At 35.2% G+C, this 20,506-nt stretch overlaps 1 protein-coding gene across 1 annotated transcript; it reads right to left on the bottom strand.

Moving 5' to 3' along the window:
- Nucleotides 1–5: 5 nt before the first annotated feature.
- On the bottom strand, nt 6–16,609 carry LOC118447654 (high mobility group protein DSP1). Its single transcript, XM_085656124.1, has 5 exons — nt 15,905–16,609; nt 8,336–8,557; nt 2,612–2,772; nt 2,334–2,508; nt 6–2,204 (listed from the first exon to the last, which is right to left on the bottom strand). Exons 1-5 carry the CDS (start codon nt 16,541–16,543, stop codon nt 2,088–2,090), a joined length of 1,314 nt encoding a protein of 437 aa, XP_085512250.1. The 5' UTR covers nt 16,544–16,609; the 3' UTR covers nt 6–2,087.
- Nucleotides 16,610–20,506: the final 3,897 nt, after the last annotated feature.

Below are 20,506 nucleotides of genomic sequence, written 5' to 3' on the forward strand. Positions count from 1 at the left end.
ATATATTATATGTTTAGTAGATTTTTTAACACGGACTGTTTTTCTTTCTTTCTTTTTTTCTTTTTTGTTTCGCCTATAAAGGACTCATACGCTTATTATATTTGCATAAAATGTTAGATATTCATTAAACGCAGTTTTAATAAATGATTTACACGTACAACGATTTACATAGACTATAATTAGGTTAAGCGTCAGTACCAAAAGCGATTTAATATGTTTTTTGCAAAGTTTATTTATCCCTAAGAGATATACAAAAGAAACATATTTTTTGTTTGTTTTGTGTTTTGTTTCAATTATAATTCCTTTGTAATAACACAAGAAATTCTGTCATGATTTTCAATATTTGTTTTTATTAATTTCCATCAAATGGATACCTCTGAATCAGTACAATTCACTTTAACCAGCTATGTTAAAATTATGCACATCTGCAAATCAGTATTAAAATATTACAATTTTATATTTTACAGTTTTCATCCTCTAGCTCCCTCTAAAACAGGTTTTTGTTCATATAATCATACAATGATTCATTACATGACAATGCATGGGGGAAGATGAAGAGCTTTATGTTAAGAAAAATGATGGCTAACTGCTGAGCCAAATCAAGGTGCAAGTCAGTCTGACCGTAAGAAAGCCTTTTGTTGTATTATATTCACTTCGCATATTGATCTGGTTAACAAATTCACAAAACAAGTGACCAGATCTATTTCATCTGCGTGCCACTTACATAGTTTGCACTAATTTCAATGATAAGGATCTGTACATACTAAGTTCTAGGAATGTTAACATTACAAGAAACCACAATAATTTATTATAATACAGCCTGCTGTACACCAGATGACTCAAGGCAGTACAAAACACGCCCTACTTTGCTTTCTTGAACAATTAAGGGAATCAAATGGTTTGGATAGGATTTAAGTATTTCCTTTATTGACATAATGAATATGAGAGGGAGGATGACGATGGTAAGGGCAGGGGGACCACTTCTACGCGTTAGGAAAAAAAAAATAAAATAAAATAAAAATTACAATATTTGTCTACTTAAACAACTGCCATTTACGAAGTTCCTCATCAAAATGAATAAAAAACATAAATCTTTACATATTTTTATAGTAAAACTTAATGATCGAAGTCACTATACAAAGTAAAATTAGGGCATTTTTCTATCCTGTGTTGATCTGTGTTGTGATCTTTCTTAGCAATTGTGGTGTGTGTTGTAGCACGTCATGCAAATAAAATTTCGACTTTTTGTGCATACAACAACGAGCACCCTTCTCTGTAAGTATAGGACTGTCAGAATATACTGTCCTAATTTTGATTTGTAAAAGCTGTGAACTACATATTTTCTCGATTCAAATTGCTTATAAACTACAAGGCTCAATCACGTGGCTTAGTATCCACTATTCGTGAAAACTATCACACGTTGATGTGAATGTACGATCTCGACGTTGTGTTTAAGTATACTTATTCTAATTACTTACAGCTATTCTCGACATATATAAAAATCAATTACACTCATACAAAGCAGCCCCATGCCCTACCTGAGAGAAATTTGATTTAAAGAAACGTTCTGTACAAGGATATACAATGTTAGTCTCTTATATTCTGGCAGCAAATGAACTGAACTGATAAATTTCACAAAATCATTTTTTTTCAAGTGATATATCGCATAACAACGAGGCTAGTGGATCTTTTGTTATTACTAACTAAATTAGCTTTTAACATTGTGTGGAGACAAAGTCAACAATGATTGAGCCCCTGCGCCTTCCATCTCACACAGAAAGTGGGCACCATCTTTTTCATTCCTCTATGCTATGACACTTTACATGTTGCTAATCAATATGTTAAAATACAAATGTCATTCATACAATCTCCTTTCACATAGCGCATACACACAAGTTTTAAAATAATTATTATAATCGCGTGTGTTTTCAATTATTATTGTAAATAATTGGGGACTCGTGGTTAGTTATTTGTTCTCCTAGTGGTGTAAGTACACTCACGCTAAGGTCAATGGTACGTACAGTAGGTGAGGTATGCTTTTAGGATCAAGGACACGGGGTGATAGATGACATTTTATCATGCAGCCGCTATTCATCGTCTTCCTTCCATTCTTCTTCACTGTCACTTTTTACAGTATTTGCAGGTGGTGCTCCTACCACTACTGGTGCACCATCTTTCATTTTCTTTTTGTATGCTGTCATTTCCTGTTAAAATATATTTTTTTTACATTAGCAATCTCTTCCTTTCATTCAATCATATTTCTATTATTATTCTTTAGATTCGAACATTCTCTTCAAATTACTTTCATTTATTTTTAACTATTATCTACATACCCTCTCGTATCGAGCTTTATCCTTCTCTGCCATAGCCTCATATTTAGATTTGGTTTCGGGATCTGCGTCCGACCATTTTTTACCTAATTCCTTAGCAATATCTCCTACACCATATTCAGGATTTAACATTTTCACTTTACCACGCTCATCATTACAGAACCAAAAGAAGGCAGATCTAGAAAGAGAGACAATACGATAAATAATTTTATGTAATCCTTGAAACTTGATTTCCGATGAATATATACATTTCAAATTGAAACAAATCTTATTTTACTCACAGTGATCGTTTAGGTGCATTGTGATCCTTAATATGTTTACGTTTCTTTCCTCTGCCTTTTTCTCCTTTAGGTGGCGTATAATTTTGCATCTCTGCGTCGTATCTTTTCTTGTCTTTTTCTGCCATCTCATGAAAACGTTTCTTTTCTTTGTCTGACATGGTCTGTAAAGAGAGGTATACAACGTTTCTAAAAAATCATACGTCTCTAGGGGAAAAAAGCTTCGAAACCTATTAAGTTCGATTTTAATCGATAAACGCTATTGCCTTCTTTTATTTTCCAAATTAGCATTTCAAATGAAACTATTATTGAGGAAAAAATAAATGTTTGAAAGATGATATAAATTTTAGTATATTAATTCTCATAGTATCTTTCATACAGATTATATCTCCATTTTTTTCTTTGTAAAAACATCATATTTGATTAATAAATCGTTACTCCTGACATTTTGGAAATTCATTTTTATTGTTGTTAAATCTACCCTATCTAATTTTGTCTTCTATTATGAAATATATGCTAAATAGTAAAACTGGCCGTTTGTCAAAGTAAAAGAAGAAGCGGGGGGGAGAGAAAGGGAGTAAACGTTCTCAGTAAAAGAAGAGTATAGGAGGGGAAAGAGGAACGGGGGAGGGAGAAAGAGTGAGCAAGAGAGGGTAAGAGAGAACGAAGGGGAGGAGGAGAAAGAAGCAGGAAAAAAGCGGAAGAGGTGGCACACGTTAGGGCTGGTCGATAGAATACCGTAGGGTACGAGCCACGGTCCAAAGGGTCTTTCGACTGGCCGAGCTCTTCTGCATTATTTAAAATAAAAAGCAGAAGAGAATATAGAATCGACTTTTCTCCTTTTTTTTCATTCCCTTCACTAAAGAAAATAAATATATCATTACATAGCGCGTAATAAGAACCAGACTTAGATCTTTAATTGGTTATAAATTTTTACTCAAGTTTTCCTTTTTTTAGTGTATTTAAATATTTATCTACATATCGCAGAAGAAATCATATAGAATTTTATTCATCAGAGTTAGTACTTTACAGCGGCCATTAAAGCGTCGGCCATTAAAACGTACGTAGTCATATGTATGTATGTATATCTCTTGTATAGGAAGAAAAAGATGGCGAACAAAAACGATTATGACTCTTCTCGGGCACTCTTCAATCTTATTACTTTCGTATATTTTCGGATGGTTGAGATAATCGAAGCTGATGAAAAATTCTTTTATCGTCACTTAGTAAATTAGAAGGGAAAAAGGTTAACGAAAATATTTATTATCATTTATAAATTATCCTATTTAATGTAAAACTTGTGTATTTACTTTTACTTTATGAAAAACTTCGACTTTGTTAAGAAATAACAAGAGACAGGAAGTAATTTCAAACTTTCTCTGCTACGGGGCACTACCACATGATGAGTCGAGCCTGATCACTTTTATCTGCAGAGCCAAGACGACGACGAGGGTGCGCTGACCGATGCACCAGCTGCTGCGCTACGGGTGCAAGGCCTCGAAAGAAAAGCACAGATCGCGCAGCGCACGGCTCTAAACGCTTTTAAAATAATAATCCGATAGCACGAATATTACTAAATGTTTAATATTTGATTTTGAAATCGTCAGTTGATTTCGAACTTTGAACATTTCGAGAGATTCTAATTTTTAAGAAATCCTTGGAAGATGAATGTTTTACGCACACACCACACATACACACACACACACACACACACACACACACACACACACACATCTCGTATGATATTTAAATTATTTCTGTTATCCATAAATACAATTTTTTTTTGCGTAATACAATTTTTCTATTTAATCTGAATTTTGATTTGAATGAAAAGTATATATCACTCACTCACTCACTCACTCTCTCTCTCTCTTTCTCTCTCTCTCTCTCTCTCTTTCTTTCTCTCTCTCTCTCTCTCTCTCTCTCTCTCACACACACACACATACACAGAGGGGGGGGGAAATATGTATATATACACGTACGTATATATACCATTCATCTCAGCGACTCATAAAAAAAAAAAAAAAAAAAGAAAAAAAAGAAAAAAAAACGTGACATTAAACCAACTACGTTTCTTCTTTCGTCGATAAGGATAAAAACTGATATTTCCATAAATACTAACAGCTAAGCAAAACGTGAGAAACAACGTTCCGTGGCATTGCTAGATTCAACTTGCACGTGAGTTCCGTATACAAACGTAATTCTTGTTAATGTATGTGTGTTTGAAGTGTGTATCGCAACTAATACTAATAACGATATTATTGACATGGTTTATAGATTGAATCTTTTTTTCTTTACGATTTATTAAAATTGCTTATTCAATAATAACTTGATGAAATTACTCGACGAAAGATAATTCGATGATTCAAAAGATGAAATTTTGTGTCTGTTATTTATTAATTTATATATCTATATCAAAAGATACGAATGATATATATATATATATAAGCCGGATCAAAAGATTTAAAAATCAATTATTCCTTTTCGAGACTTTGCAGGCCAATTTTTTTTCAGATTGTAAATACTACAAGTCTAGCTTCTAAAACTACAAACCTAATTACAGGTGTCGAAAGAAAATAATTAATTTTTAAAATCATCTAGGAACTTTCGGCTCATCCAGAGACTTTCGACACATCCTGTAGTATCATTAATTACAAGAGAATAAAGTGTATAAGAATCTTAACGGAAAAGAATTTGTAAGTCAATAATTATTATCACCGGATAAATCTAACAAAATATTTTCAAGTTCTTTTTTTTTTATTTTTAAAATTTTTTAATCGGATGAATGAACGTTTCTTTCCGTCGATGATTAATGAAGAACTCTGTACCCGTCGATAATATCTCTGATGGACGTTTAAAGAAAGACAGAAAGACATAAGCGAGTCACGAACGAATCAACGGCGAATATACGATTGATGATCCGATTTAAAAATCATTTGGATTCTCTAACTTCTCAGGCATGCGCTCGAGTGTATCGATTTTCGAAGCGCAACCCTTATCCGATAAAAATATCTCCTCATCGTTGATAGCACCAAAAGAGGGATAAAAAGAGAAAGAGAGAGAAAAATAGAGAAAGGCCAATCGAAAGGAAATCCAATACAATTTTGTATCGATGTTAAAAATACTACAGATTAATAAATTTTCTTCACATATATATATATATATATATATATATTATATATATATGTATACATATATGTATACATAATTTATTTATCTAAGATAAAAATATTTTCCATCTTCTCAACCGTTGCAACATATAACACAGCTATTATCTTGAAAATAGTTTGTAGAGGGATAAAAAAAAAGAAAGAAAAGAATACAAAAATTAAGAGAAAACAAGATAGAAGAAAAGAAGAAGGAATACAAGCTGAAATTCGTAGTATTCTGTGTAAAGGACTAAATTGCAGGTGAATTATCAGAAATTCTCATCTCGATTACAAGACTTCTTTAAACTTCGCGTTAAGTAGAGCGAGACCTGTTGAATATACTCGATACCTATTCAATCCTACGCAAAAGTTTCTGATTGCAAGAAGAAGAAGAAGAAAAAGAAAAAAAAAACAAAAAAAAAAACAAAAAAAAAAGTTTTTAAATATCTGACAAACGAACATTGCGCCTGCAAATTGAAAGAATGTTTTGCAAAGATTAATAAAAGTAGATACATCATTGAAAAAATATCAATGCCGTGTATGGTACAAACAAATGTAGTAAAGTCTTTTTATCCGAAGTTAATCATTATAGTGAAGCATTAGTTCTATTTAGAGTTATTCTCACGAAAGGCATATAATCAATAATATGTAGAACAGTCCACCCACGTGAGTGCAAAACATAGATATAAAAAGGCGTGAAACATAAAAATATATATTATGTTTTATGCATATAAAATATTACGTATATAAAATATTTATATACAGGATAAGTCAAAACTTTCTAGAGTATTTTAAAAGTCAATTACTTTTTCTCGAGGCTTTTTAGGTTGATTCTTTTTCTCACATTGTAATAAAGTTCCTGGACTTATAGTTTTATAATCTGAAAAAAAGAAAACCAATCTAAAAAGTCCCGAAAAAGAGTAATTGATTTTTAAAATTATCTATAAACTTTTAGCTCATCCATGACTAACTTTTGAAACATTCCGTGTATATATGCATTTATAAAATTTATATATATATATATATATATATATTCCATTTGCGAATACAAATTTTCGATGTTGTCATTCAACGAACGTACATTCCATAGAATCGACATCTTCATATATTCAATTGAAAATGAAATGAGAGAGTAATTGCCAATTTATTCACTATGAATATATTTCATGGTTCCTAATTTTGAGAATCAAGTAAACAGTAATAACTAGCGAAGCAATAAGAATTCTCAGGAACATTAACGGTCGTTACCGTAATAGAGGCATGAAGAAGGAACCGACATGAAAAATTGGCGAAGAAAGGGTGTGGTGTATGTCCTGCATATTGTGTGTCGACCATGCCAACAGCAATTTCTTCGAAATGAGCAAAAACTTATTCATTATCGTAACTTCGTGAAAGTTTAAACGAAAAATCGTTTCGAACATTTATCATCGTTATTTTTTTCCAATTTGTACGTTTGTAAATTAATGATATATATATATATATATATATATATATATGTGTGTGTGTGTGTGTGTGTGTGTGTATGTATCATTTCAAAAAATTCCTAGGTAGGCCAAAAATTCCTAAATGATTTTAAAAATCAGTTACTCTTTTTCGAGACTTTTTCGATTGACCCTTTCATCAGATTGTAAAACTGCAAGTCTAACTACAAACCTAAAAAGTTTTGAAAAAAAATAATTGATTTTATGAACGAACTTTTCTTCCACCCCTTCTCTATCTCTCTCTGTGTGGATGTTGTACGTGCTTGCACATAACACACACATATTAAAAGAAAAGAAGAAAATCTGTGGAAAAGTGTGGAGGAAGAAAGATTTCACGCAAGAATTCTCCGTAACTAAAGAAAGAAATTTTAAAATACAGATTATATGCACTTAAAGGAATTTGAAACGACAATGAGAGAGAGAGAGAGAGAGATCGAAGTTCATGTTTCGAAAAAGTTTCATAGGATTTATGATATACATACATACATATATACATATATACATACATATACACGTACATACATACATACATACATACATACATACATACATACATACATACATACATGCATACATACATGAAGAATATCACATATAAATGATACGTTTGCAAAACTCTTTACTCTTTACGTTGTTTAATTCAATATCTCTCTTGTGGGGTATTTTAAACATGCTAAAAGTTGAACTTCTCTCATTCCGGCTATAATGCTCAATGCTATCTCGGAGCTGAGAACAAGAATTCCAGAGTAACATTCCTCCACGGTCGAGATCCCATATTTATATCTATTTAAAACTGGTTTCTTGCTGAATAGCGTTGGGCAAGACCAGAAAACGTAGCAATTCTCTTGGATGATAATATGCAAAGAAAAATTACGTGAATTTTTTCTAAACCCATACAAAAAAGAAAAAAAGAGGGGTGCGGATGGAGGGGAAAGGGAGGGGGAGGCAGCACGTGACCGGTATTTCGTCGGTTAGGGAATAGAGAAAGAAAAAGACATTATAGGATAAAAAGTGATGTCTTTCTAAATTCTTTTTTTCCCCGGTTAGTTTTGTTCATCTTTAAGAACGGAGTAATGAAAAAAACTGATATGCCTTACCTTCCACCTCGTCGCGCATTTCTTTGAAAATTCACGGAATATGATTTTCTCCTCGGGGTGCTTCTTCTTGTGTTCCTGTCGACATGTCTGAACGAAGAACGCGTATGCGGTCATTCGTCCCCTCGGCTTAGAATCCTTTCCTCTAGGCATGTTGTCTCGTTGCAGACCTTGAGCGTTATTTTGTTGCAAATTATTCTGCTGCGGTAACTGTTGTATTTGATGCTGTAACGTCAAATCAATAATAAAACAGATTATTATTACATTAATAAGTTCTATAATCTATTTTCGTATTTCTATTCCTATTTTTTTCTATTTTTCTTCCTATCTTTTTTAATTCTTTTTATTTTTTATTAATTTTTTTTTTTTTTTTTTTTTTTTTTTTTTTTTTTTTTTTTTAATACTACGTGTAAAGATAGATAAAAAAAGCTACGTTTAAAAAACTTTTAAAACAATTAAAAAAAAAAAGAAAAATAAAAAAAAAATAAAAATAAAAAAAAAAGAAAAGAAAAAATAAAAAAATAAAAAAGAAAAAAAGAAAGAAGAAAAAAAAAGAAAATAAAAAATAGATAAAAAAACCTTGTACATATAACAAACTTCCTTTTCTAATACGTAATTTTATAATAAATCCAATCGAAAAAAATTCGTTCGCAACGTTGAACGATATAATCCACTTTATATACATGCATAAAGTTTTCTATTCTTTCTTTTATTTATTTTTTTTATTTCTTTTTTTTTTTTTATACTACACGTATGTAAAGATAGATAAAGAAAAATGCTATGTTTAAAAAATCTTTAAAAACGTAACAATAAAAAAAGAAAGAAAAATGAAAAAAAAAAAAAATAAATAAAAAGAAAAGAAAAAAGAAAATAAAATAAATAAAAAATAAATAAACAAAAAATCTTGTACATATAACAAACTTCTTCTAATACGTAATTTTATAATAAATCTAATCGAAGAAAAAAAATACGTTCGCAACGTTAAACGATCTAATCCACTTTATGTATATGTATAAAATATAAAGTATGCATGTATATAACACACACACACGCGCACACTCACACACACTACATTACATTATGTTTAAATGTAATATCAAGCGAGATTACTTCACGTTGCTTATATGTACTGTGTTATCTTAGCTAATCGCTACATATGCATATAGATATGTTTACAATGTGCAATACAAAAACATGAAACCATTTTATCGAACGAGTTTAATTTTACTTGCCGAGGCAAGAAACATCATTATATATTGTACGTAGTAAAATAAATAAGAAAATGAAATTAAAACCAAACTAAAAAGGGGAAGAAAAGAAAAATTTAAGAAAAAGAAAGAAAAAATAAAGAATGAGAGAAATAAAAATTATAAGCAGATTTCAATCTTTTATAAAAAGAAAGAAAAAAAGAGTAGTAACTACATATTCATACATACATACATACATACACGTACACACACACACACACACACACACACACACAAATACGAGAATATATTGTCAAAATCGAAAGAAATCATTGGAACAAGTTTCTTCGAATATGAAACTGACATGATTTATCGTCTTCTTGGCATTCCACGAACATTTCAATGAAAATGAAAGAAATAAGAGAAACGTATGCGTATCTTCTCATAGGGATGCTCTTTTCCCAACAAAGTAAATCTCGTCGGAATTTGTTTTCATTCCGTGTTACGGCCGGTAGAGATGATAACAAGCTTTCAAACTTTTCCGTAGTTCATAGTACATATATGTGTGTGTACTATGAAAAATATATATAAGTAATACACGTATACATATGCGTTTTCCATCGTGAGAAACTAACAAAATGTTTTAGATGAAAATACATGTGTCGGGTGATAATTTACTACAGTTTTCCACCGTCGTGATAATAAATACGTATGGGGGTGTATACAAACACATACACACACATGTATACATATATATTATACATATATATATATATATATATATATTATATATATTATATATATTCGTCTAGAAAGTAAATGAAAAAAAAAATTTCCCCTCTGGAAATATCGGGCCATATTTTTCCTTCTCTCTATTGAATCTTTCAAAAAAAAAAAAAATAAATAAAAAATAAAAAAATTAAAATAAAATATAATATATATATAAAATATATATAATATATATAAATATTTATATATATAAATATATATAAAATATATATAAAATATAATAAATAAATAAAATAAAATAAAAAAATAAAAAGGGAGAAAATAAAAAAAATAATAAAATAAAATAAGAATGAACGATTCTTTAGCATTATTTTTCTTTTTCTAGAAGGGGAAAAAAAGAAGAAAGAATAAAATGATATCAAAGTAATATTATTATATAAATACGAAATGAAAGATTTTTTCAACGTGCCTTGTCCTCAGTCATAAAAAAAAAGGTAATAATAATAATAATAATAATAATAATAATAATAATAATAATAATAATAATAATAATAATAATAATAATAATAACATTAAAAATAATAATAAATTGTATATTTAAAAAAAAAAAAGAAAATTTCATTTGATAAATAGAAGCTTAACGAAAATTTTCAAGCAGGCTAGTAGTAGATGGTGTTAGCCAGCACCAAGAGCAGGTGCGGTCTAGTCCGATCGATGATGCAATCGGGAGGTGCGATGGAAGAGCGCTACGTGCTGCCCAAAAACCGTCTTTTAAAAAGGCGCGCGCATGAAAAAGGAGCAAGTATAAAAAAAAAAAAAAAAAAAAAAAAAAAAAAAAAAATAAAAAAAAAAAAAAATAAAAATAAAAATAAAAATAAAAAAAAAATAAATTACTTTTCTCTCTCTATCTTTTCCTTTCTTCCTTCCTTCCTCTTTTTCTTTTTTCTTTCCCCCCTTTTTTCCTCTTTAACGCGCATGACGATCGTCATATTTTAATATCGACGACGTCATGCACGGGGACCGACTCGTCGTATACAAACTACAATATTTATGACCGATAAAAAGCTCCTCTGTAATATCTTCAGTATCAAACATCAAGATAGATGTAAGCTCTAATTCAAATTTCTCTGTTATATCTTAAGTGCTTCTATCCGATGCGTTAACGACACAAACGATTGAAAATTACATATAGAACCTTTTTTTCTATTATCTTTATTAATGTCATCAATTTCAATAAATTTTATATAATAGGATAGCAATATACACAGGTTGGGCCTGGGTGATTTTAAAAATCAATTAGTTTTCTTCGAGAAATTAGTTCTTTTAAGCTAATTTCTTTTTTTTCCAAATCGTAAAATTATAACCCTGACTTGTTGAACTGAAATTCTAACTAAAAGTTTAATAAGTCCCAAAAAAAAAAAAAGCAATTGATTTTAAAAATCATTTAGAAACTTTTGTTCCTTCCCCTAGTATATGTAAACTTTAGATGTGATAAGAGAAAAAAAAATAGAAAGAAAAAGAAAGAAAAGAAAAAAATCGATCGAAGAGAAAATTCGTTTCTTCGTTATCTTTATTATTGATCATGTTTCGAAGAAATTCGAATGCGCTATCTTACAATAGTACTTTACCGAAAGTCTATTTATGATTAATAGTGTTTCGGTCTAGTAGAGACCATTTGTTTCGTGATTATCCTGTAAAGGTTACCTAAATATAAGATACTATATTATCGTCATTGGAAGAACTTCAGTTTCCGAGAAATTAATGAATTTTCGAATATTGATCTCGAGACTTTTTTTGGTTTCTTTTTCTGTGTTTGTTTGTATATGTACACATATTTTGTACAGAGAGAAGGTCGTGAAAAGATAAATATACAATAAATTGTAATTATATCGAGATATGTATATATATATATACGACACAAAGTTTGTCAAATATCTCGAACTTCGATGATCTAAATTTACGTCTTCGTCTGATGACTGTAAACAATCGCTTAGATTGAGACGGCCTCGTTTACCGCTAAATATGAGGCGTGAATAGATTCCATTGTTACGAGTGTATACAATTCTCACATTTGATGTTTATCGCATATGACATTCCGTTGATGTTGTGATTAGTAATATCAATTGTTAAAATGCTCGCTAAGCAATATATACATATATATAAAATATATACACATATACATATTTTTCTAGATAAAATCTCAAGATAGATGATTACAGAAAAAAATATAACTGACAAAAGGGAATGACATTTTCCTTAGAAATATTTTAATCATTAGATTCTAAGGCACGATTATGAACTTAGCACGAACCCGGACAAACAATGGTTTTGAATAAACAATTTCTTTTTATTCCTAATGATTCACTGAAAAAATTTAACATTTATAAAGATGTTTATAAACACGTTTATATTAGTTAGTAAATAACAATAATTCGATGATGATCGTTTTTAAGAAATATTCTAGAATGTAAACGAGAAAAAAAAATGAAATTCTAACATACTACAACCTGCTACTACACCATATTACTCCACCAGTATAAGATACATTAAATGTAAACTAAAGTATGAACGATTGAATAACGATCGATGATATAAATAATAAAAAAAAAAAGACACGGAATGGTATATCATAAGAAAAAGGGAAAAGAAAACTTTGATCAGACATCCGAAAATCTTTTGCATGACATATTAAAGAGAGTTACTTAAATTTATAGAAATTCTTTATATGTCTTATAACGTATGTACGTATAATACAGAATTAAATAGGTAATTTTGTTAACACGATACGTTCAATAAATTCTTTGTTTCTTACGGATTTTCCTTATGATTATAAACCAGCAAAGAGTATAGGAAGAATAACTAGTTTTCAATCGAGCAAAGTACCGTTATGGAAAGAGACTGAAAGACCAATGTTTCAACGTTGAATATGTCTTACCATATGTTATTTCATGGAAGAATAAAAAAATATATAATAATATTAATATAATAATAATAATAATAATAATAATAATAATAATAATAATAATAATAATAAAAATAATGATTTCAAAAATTCTTGAATACCTTCCACCCTATTTAATAATTAATTCATAATTATATATATTGCAAATATCAATAAATGTAAAATCATCTGGAAGCTCTATAATAACATTTCCAAGTTTTATAAACGTTTTTCTTCTTTAGCTACGAAAAAACTACAGAAAAGAATTTACAAGTAGCACAATTGGGACAAACACGTTTAAATTTTAGTCTTTTGTTAAGTAGGTTTTTCTTTGACGAAAAATTGTTTCTTTTTTATCCTTCACAATGCGTGATAATTAATAATCTTTTGGTATTCGAATAAAAAGGTAACTTTTATGAAAATTTATTTATTCTTGACTAAATCCTACCGAAACTTTTATTGCCTTTCTTTTACCTGTACACATTGTGTACTTTCTTTTTTTACGAAAACCTTGCATTGCTACGTATTGTAAATGAAAACTATACAAAAATTTTGCGATTAATGGACAATTTTTCTCGAGGGGAAAAAGAGAGAGAGAGAGAGAGAGAGAAAGAGAGAGAGAGAGAGAGAGAGAGAGAGAGAGAGAGAGAGAGAAAGAGAGAGAGAGAGAGAGAGAGAGAGAGAAAGAGAGAGAGAGAGAGAGAGAGAAAGAGAGAGAGAGAGAGAAAGAGAGAGAAAACTTTTATGTACCTTCATCTATAAGAAAAAGAAAGCATTCTACATTGTATTACGGTGAAATTAAAGATAGGTTTCATCTTAATACGTAACTTTAGAAAAATTTATTTAAAACAAAATTGAGGTTAGAACTTAAAAAATCTTCCATTTATATAACATCGAAGTCTAACGAAAGATGAAACTACAAAAAAAAGAAATATAAAGTCTCGTTTAAATTACGGATTTGTCTTAACACTTATTATTATAACAAAGCTCGCGATAGACGCGTTCAGAATTAATGAGTAAATCTCCATATTAAAAGAAAAGTGTAAATATGGAAGTTAATTTTGGAGTATACCATGCGCAAACGCAGTCACGTTTCTACGACCTGTGTTAAATCTTCATCATCAAGAAAAGTCTATCTGCAGTCACGATATTCGATATTCGATATTCGATATTCGAAATAATATTCGGAATGATTTTATATATATATATACACGCAATCGCAAAGCGCAAGCTTTAAGGCGCAACACAATATGTGAGAATCACCGACTCGAAAGCTTCCCAGGCGCTTAATTATAGTAGAAAAACGCGTCACCGTTCGACAAACTAACACAAAGGCGATTCGTAGTAACCATATAATCGAAAATCGATTATTCGAGTACGGGGGTCACTCTTTCCAATCACATTTTCTATTCTCGCAGGGTAAAATAACCTAAGAAAAGAAACGAAAGGGAAAAAACAAAAACAAAAAAAAAGATTTAAATAAAATATGATATACACGTTAAGAAGAAACGAAAGATATTGAAGAAATTCAAAAACCTCCTGAAAGAAAAAAAGGAAAAAAAGAAAGAAAGAAAGAAAGAAAGAAAAAATTAATCCAATAAATATTATCGATAATATTCTAATTGTCAAATACCACCCTGTTAAAAAGCTTAACGAATGTTGTTGCTGTTAATAGTGGTGGTGGTTACCAAGCCTCTCTTCTCGCAGGCAACTCTCGAGAGAGCGCCATAGCGCCTAAACAAACCAGTTTTCCAACGGCGACAGTAACTACCGAGAGCCTCCCTCACGATCCTTTTTACGATCGGAATCTCGCGCGTCCTCTTGAGCGGGCGTTTTAAAGAGGAAAAAAAATAAGAAGAGAAAAAAAACAAAAAGGAAGAAGAACAAAACAAGAAGAAAATTTAAAAAAAGAACAGAAAAAAAATTGAAAATGATTTCCTCAATGTAGAAAAACGATCGCGAGAAGGGAAACGAGAAGGAACGATGATAACGAACAATCGAACGAACGAACGAACTAACTAATGAAAAAGAGAAGAAAAACGTATGGAAAACGATAGTGGCTTCGAGCATGATAGGTAATAACAACGGCGTCAGGAGACCCAGAAAGAGAGAGAAGCTTCGGTTGTGAAGTTACGAAGCGCGCGATCGATCGGACAAGCGAGCTACTAACGAGCGAGCGAGCGAGCGAGCGAGTGAGTGAGCGAGCGAGCGAGCAACGAACGAACGAACGAACGAACGAACGAAAAAACGAACGAGCGAGTGAGCGAGTGAAAGAGCGAGCGTGCGAGCTTCATGCGTAATTCGCTACGATCGATCTACGCGCGAAGCCTGCTACGCGAAAGCCTCCCTTACTTTTCGTTTCTTTTTCGCGAAAATATGACGGTGAACGGGGTAGAAACGTGAAAGTTAGGAAGGAAGGAAGGAAGGAAGGAAGAAAGAAAGAAAGAAAGAAAGAAAGAAAGAAAGAAAGAAAGAAAGGAAGGAAGGAAAGAAGGAAGGAAGAAAGGAAGGAAGGAAGGAAGGAAGGAAGGAAAGAGAAAAGCGAAAAGATGGAAGCAAGAAAGGCGGATGGAAGAGAAGTTGGGTAGATACGGGGTGAAAAAGAGCGTTGGGCGGGGTGGGGGGATGGGAAGAGAAAGAGCGTGCGTGAGACGACGATGTAGAGTCGATCGTTGTCGAAGAAGAAGAAGAAGACGACGCGATCGTCGAACATACCGGCGACATGACGGGGGGCGTAGATGTTTGCGTGGTAATCGGCGATAGATGTTGCTGTTGTTGCTGCTGCGACTGCAACTGTTGATGAAGGTTGTTCTGAGCGGCCGCGTCCATAACACCGCCTGGATACCACCACTGTACGCCGGGCGGTGGCGCGGACGGAGTGCCGGGTACGCCACCGCCGCCCGATCCGGGAGCGTTGCCGAGTCTGAAGTCGTAGCCACCCCTCATGCAGGAGCCAACAGGCGTCGACGTCGAGACGGGGCTCGATTGCGTACCGGTCGTTGCCGGATTTTGAAAGCTGGATGCCATTTTATAGGAGAAAAGCTGCTGCGTCCCCGCAGCAGTACTTCTGACAATGTCCTGCTGTTGTTGGTGCTGTTGTTGCTGATGGTGCTGCTGTTGTTGTTGCTGTGCTTGCTGCTGCTGCTGATTGAGCTGCTGCTGCTGATTCATCAGATGCTGATGGAGGTTTTGTTGTTGCTGCTGTGCTTGCTGCTGCTGTTGCTGTTGTTGCTGTTCGGCAGCAGAGACGGCGTTCATGCCGGAAGGCCACCAAGCGGCACCGCCAGATGCATCCTCGCGGTTTCCAGGGTTGGCCGTAGCCCAGCCACCGGCTACGCGGTGGTGTTCCGACATTTCGTACGCGCGTACACGTACGCGGCTCCTACGTTAACGTCCTCCTCCTCCTCCACCTCCACCTCCTCCTCCCCTCCTCCTTCACTCCTCCTCCACCACTACCTCCACCTTCTCCTCTTCGTACCCTCGTCGTTTATCCACCAGCAACAGCAACGACGACTACAACGACGAATACGATGACTACGACAACGACAACGGCAACGGCAACGAGGGAGAGAGAGAAAGGAAGATACGGGTACAACCGGCAGCAGCGGCAGCGGTGGCGACGGCGGTGGCGACGGCGAGAGGTTACTCACGACGCGCACACACACGCACACGCGTGCGCGCGAGCGAGACCGGGCACGCTCGCGCTCTCTCGCGAGAGAAGGTACCTCGTCCACGCGCGCACCCTCACATCCGTACGGTACTACTAGCCGGCTCTTCGTTCTTTTCGTCCTCGTCGTCGTCGTTGTCCTCTTTCTCCACCTTCTCTTCGGTTTCGGCGTCAACGTCGTGGACGCGCGTTCTCGTGATCCGCGACGCGCGTCTTTCTTTCTCTTTCTCGCACTCTCTCTCTTAATTCTTCTCTTCGATTTCGTTCTCTCTCTCACTTTTCTTCTTTATGTATATATGCATGTGTATATGTATATATATATCTTTGTCTCCCTCCTTCGTGGTTGGTATATCACAGACGTAGGTACGCTATACATGCGTCTCTTTCTCTCTTTACCTCTTCTTCACTTCCTTCGTGGTTCTGCTTCTTTCTTTTTCTTTTATCGTCCACCTGGCGCACACAGTACACGATATACAATATCACCTAGATATATAAAAGCCCTATCGGTATAAACGCGGGCGTTTGGGCGCGCGCGCGCTCGACGCTTCGAAGCGCTTTACTACGCACGGAGCAAAGCCTTCGTGGCACGCGCGTTACACTTGGAATACGTTCTCTCTACTCGACGCTACGCTCGACCGTTCGTCGTCGTTCGTTGGCTGCAGCTCCGTGGTGGGTTAGGTACGGTGGTGGCGGTGGTGGCGGCAGCACGACGGCAAGGATGGGTGCAAGCAACCGTACGGGACGGCAGGAGAACTAACCGAGGGGAGAAGGGGCACGACGGCCGGCCGGCGAACCGGGGAAGGCTCGCTATCTCTCTCTCTCTCTCTCTCTCTCTCTCTCTCTCTCTCTCTCTCTCTTCTCCTTCACTCGTTATAGCTCTTTCTTTTTTCCTCCAGTCCCCCCACCACCGTGAACGGTGGTAGGACACCCGTGTGCCTCTCGCCTTGCCCGTCGTCGATCGGTCTTTCTCGGCTTTTCTCGTTCCTTCTCTTCTAGCCCGAATCTGCCTCAACGTCGCTGCTTAACGACGACGACGGCTGCGACACGATGACGATGATGACGACGACAACGACGACGACGACGAGGAGAACGACGACGACGACGAGAACAACGACGACGAAGACGAGACGAGACGAGACGAGACAGCGACGACGTCGATGACGATCGTCGTGGCGTCTCTTCTCTTATTCTTTTTCTTCTCCTTTCGAACGCGAACTAAGCGCGTTCATTAATTTTTCTAATCGCCTCCACCAACGACACTCCTATTATCGCATCTAAGCTCTCTATGTCCGGACTCCATTGTTCTATCAGCTTTCGAACATACTTTGCTTCGTTGTTCTTTCTTTGTTTCTTTAACCTCTCCCCCTCTCCCTTCCCCTCTTTCTTTTTTCCGACTCGTACGATTGCGCTTTCTCTTTCCCTCTCCCAAACGAATGGAATAATCCTTCGATCTTTCTCTTGCGCGCCTACGCGCAGTAGTGACGACGATGACGACAACGACGACAAAAACAACAACAACGGTGGTGACGACGACGACGACGACGACGACGACGACGACGACGACGACGACGACGACGACGACGACGAGTAACGACGACGCCGTGCGTAAAAGCGCGCGCGACGTTCGACCGCGACGCGAGCCGCGATACCGATGGCGGCCACTGAGCAGCCGTAAATGCTCCTCGTGGAACACGCTAATGGTCGTCCGCTCGCATGGAGAAGAGCGTGACTTTGGAGAAAGAGAGAGAGAAAGAAAGAGAGAGAGAGAGAGAGAGAGAGAGAGAGAGAGAGAGAGAAAGATCTTTTGGATCGCTTCTATCGTCGCATTAAGCTCGCGCGTTCGATTTCGCACACAGAGACGCGGAAGAGAACAACCTGACGAAGTCCGGCCCGGTCGAACATTCGTTCGTTCGTTTTGTCTCTCTCTCTCTCTCTCTCTCTTTCTCTCTCTTTCTCTTTCTTTCTCTTTCTTTCTCTTTCTTTCTCTTTCTTTCTCTCTCTCTCCTTTCCTCCCTTCTACTCCTTCCACTTCGCCGTGCGCGTCGATCCGTCTCTTTCTCTCTCTTTCGCTTTCACACGAGGTTAGCCTTCTTTCTAGCGGGCAGCGTTGAACTTGCGCGACGTTGCCAAGCCACGCTTTCACCCGCTCCCTCACAAAGGAGGGCCTCGACGCTTCGACCAATCAGGACGCTTCATTTGCCCGGTGGGGATGGCGGGAGACTACCGGCATCGACGCCGAGTCAACGTCGCCTTCTCTCTTTCGTTCGTTTCCTTCGTGAAGAATACGAGAGTTATGGCTCGTAGATCCCCCCTTCTACCTAACGTAGAGGGGCGGATGACTGCCTTCTCTACCCTTGAAACTCGAGGTCAACTTTTAGGCGGAGAAAAGAGTACGAGCGAGTGAGCGAGCGAGAAAGAGAAAGAGTGAAAGAGATAGGAAAAAGAGAAAGAAAGAGAAGAGACGAAAAGAGAAGAGGAGAACGAATAAAAGAGAACGAGAGACGACAGCCGGCTACTGAGTTGTCGCCACGCTCTTTCTTCTTCTCTAGCTACCTTTTTTGCCCTTCTTAGTTTCGTTACACCGCTACGGTCACTGGAATTTGCCCCACATCGACGCTTCCTGCTTTTCGCGCACCCTTTTTCTCTCATTCTTCTGTACTCGACGAGTGTTGTCCGCCTTACCGACCGACGAACCTTAAAGGTCGATTTACACGCTTCCGGGCTACATTGGGCCCGTCTTCCGCATGATCATTCGTATCGCCGAACGAGAAGATATTCATCTCTCCGAATTTTGCATGCGATATCAAATAAAAGCTCGCTGAAGGGAACGTTTTAACTTCTTTTTAAAATCATGTTTATTCGGTCACCTTTTCAAAATGCGACTAGAAGATTTTAACTCATTTATCGACAACGAGGTCCTTGCTTTCGAACTCTCCAGGATGACGACGAACGGCAGGAACGAATGGAGAAATCACATAATATTTCTCTTTCATTTTCGAATGCTATTCGACGAAATATTAATTCTTCGAGAAAATTTCAAAAGAATGATTTACGAGAAAACGATAAATTTGGGATAATATATTAAACGTTCTCGAAAGCTTTATCATAAAACATATGACAAAGAAATCGTTATTGGTTCAGCCTTATTTTTAAGAGGACCGGAATTTAAATAATACCGAATATTTTTACGTTGCTGTTTCAAGATAACGCACGATAAAAAATAATTGGTTTTAAAGTTTGTGGGAATTTCTGTTTCGGTTACGTTACTTTACTCGTATAAAAAGCTCATGATCGATCCGACCCATTGCAAAGGATAAATTCTAATCGGTAGATAGCTATACGCTAAACGTTTTTCATCTAGAAATCGTGTCTTATTTATACCTAGAGATATCTTCATTAAAACTACATAGTACGCCAACAAAGAAGAATAGAATAAGAACCAGACTAAATCTTAAGAGATTTTTAGAAAATATTTGCAAGTAGGACTTGCAATTAGAAGAGTTTAAATAAAGAACAATTAAAGTAGCTCTAAAATATATCTTAAGGGAATTAGAAGCAGTAATTAAAAAGTCGTATGTGACATTAATTGTGCTGTTTCATTTGATTCTCGCAAAGCGTGTGCGTATACGTGTTTCAAATGAAATATGTTA

This window comes from Vespa mandarinia, chromosome 1 (genome assembly GCF_050613455.1).
Source record: "Vespa mandarinia isolate Hongniang chromosome 1, ASM5061345v1, whole genome shotgun sequence".
In the NCBI taxonomy this organism is placed as follows: Eukaryota; Metazoa; Arthropoda; class Insecta; order Hymenoptera; family Vespidae; genus Vespa; species Vespa mandarinia.

Coding starts and splice junctions, on each gene's coding strand:
- LOC118447654 (XM_085656124.1), bottom strand. CDS start 16,543: ATGTCGGAACACCACCGCGTAGCCGGTGGCTGGGCTACGGCCAACCCT. Junction 8,558..15,904: donor CGCCCCCCGTCATGTCGCCG/GTATGTTCGACG, acceptor TTGACGTTACAG/CATCAAATACAACAGTTACC. Junction 2,509..2,611: donor AATGCACCTAAACGATCACT/GTGAGTAAAATA, acceptor CTCTCTTTCTAG/ATCTGCCTTCTTTTGGTTCT.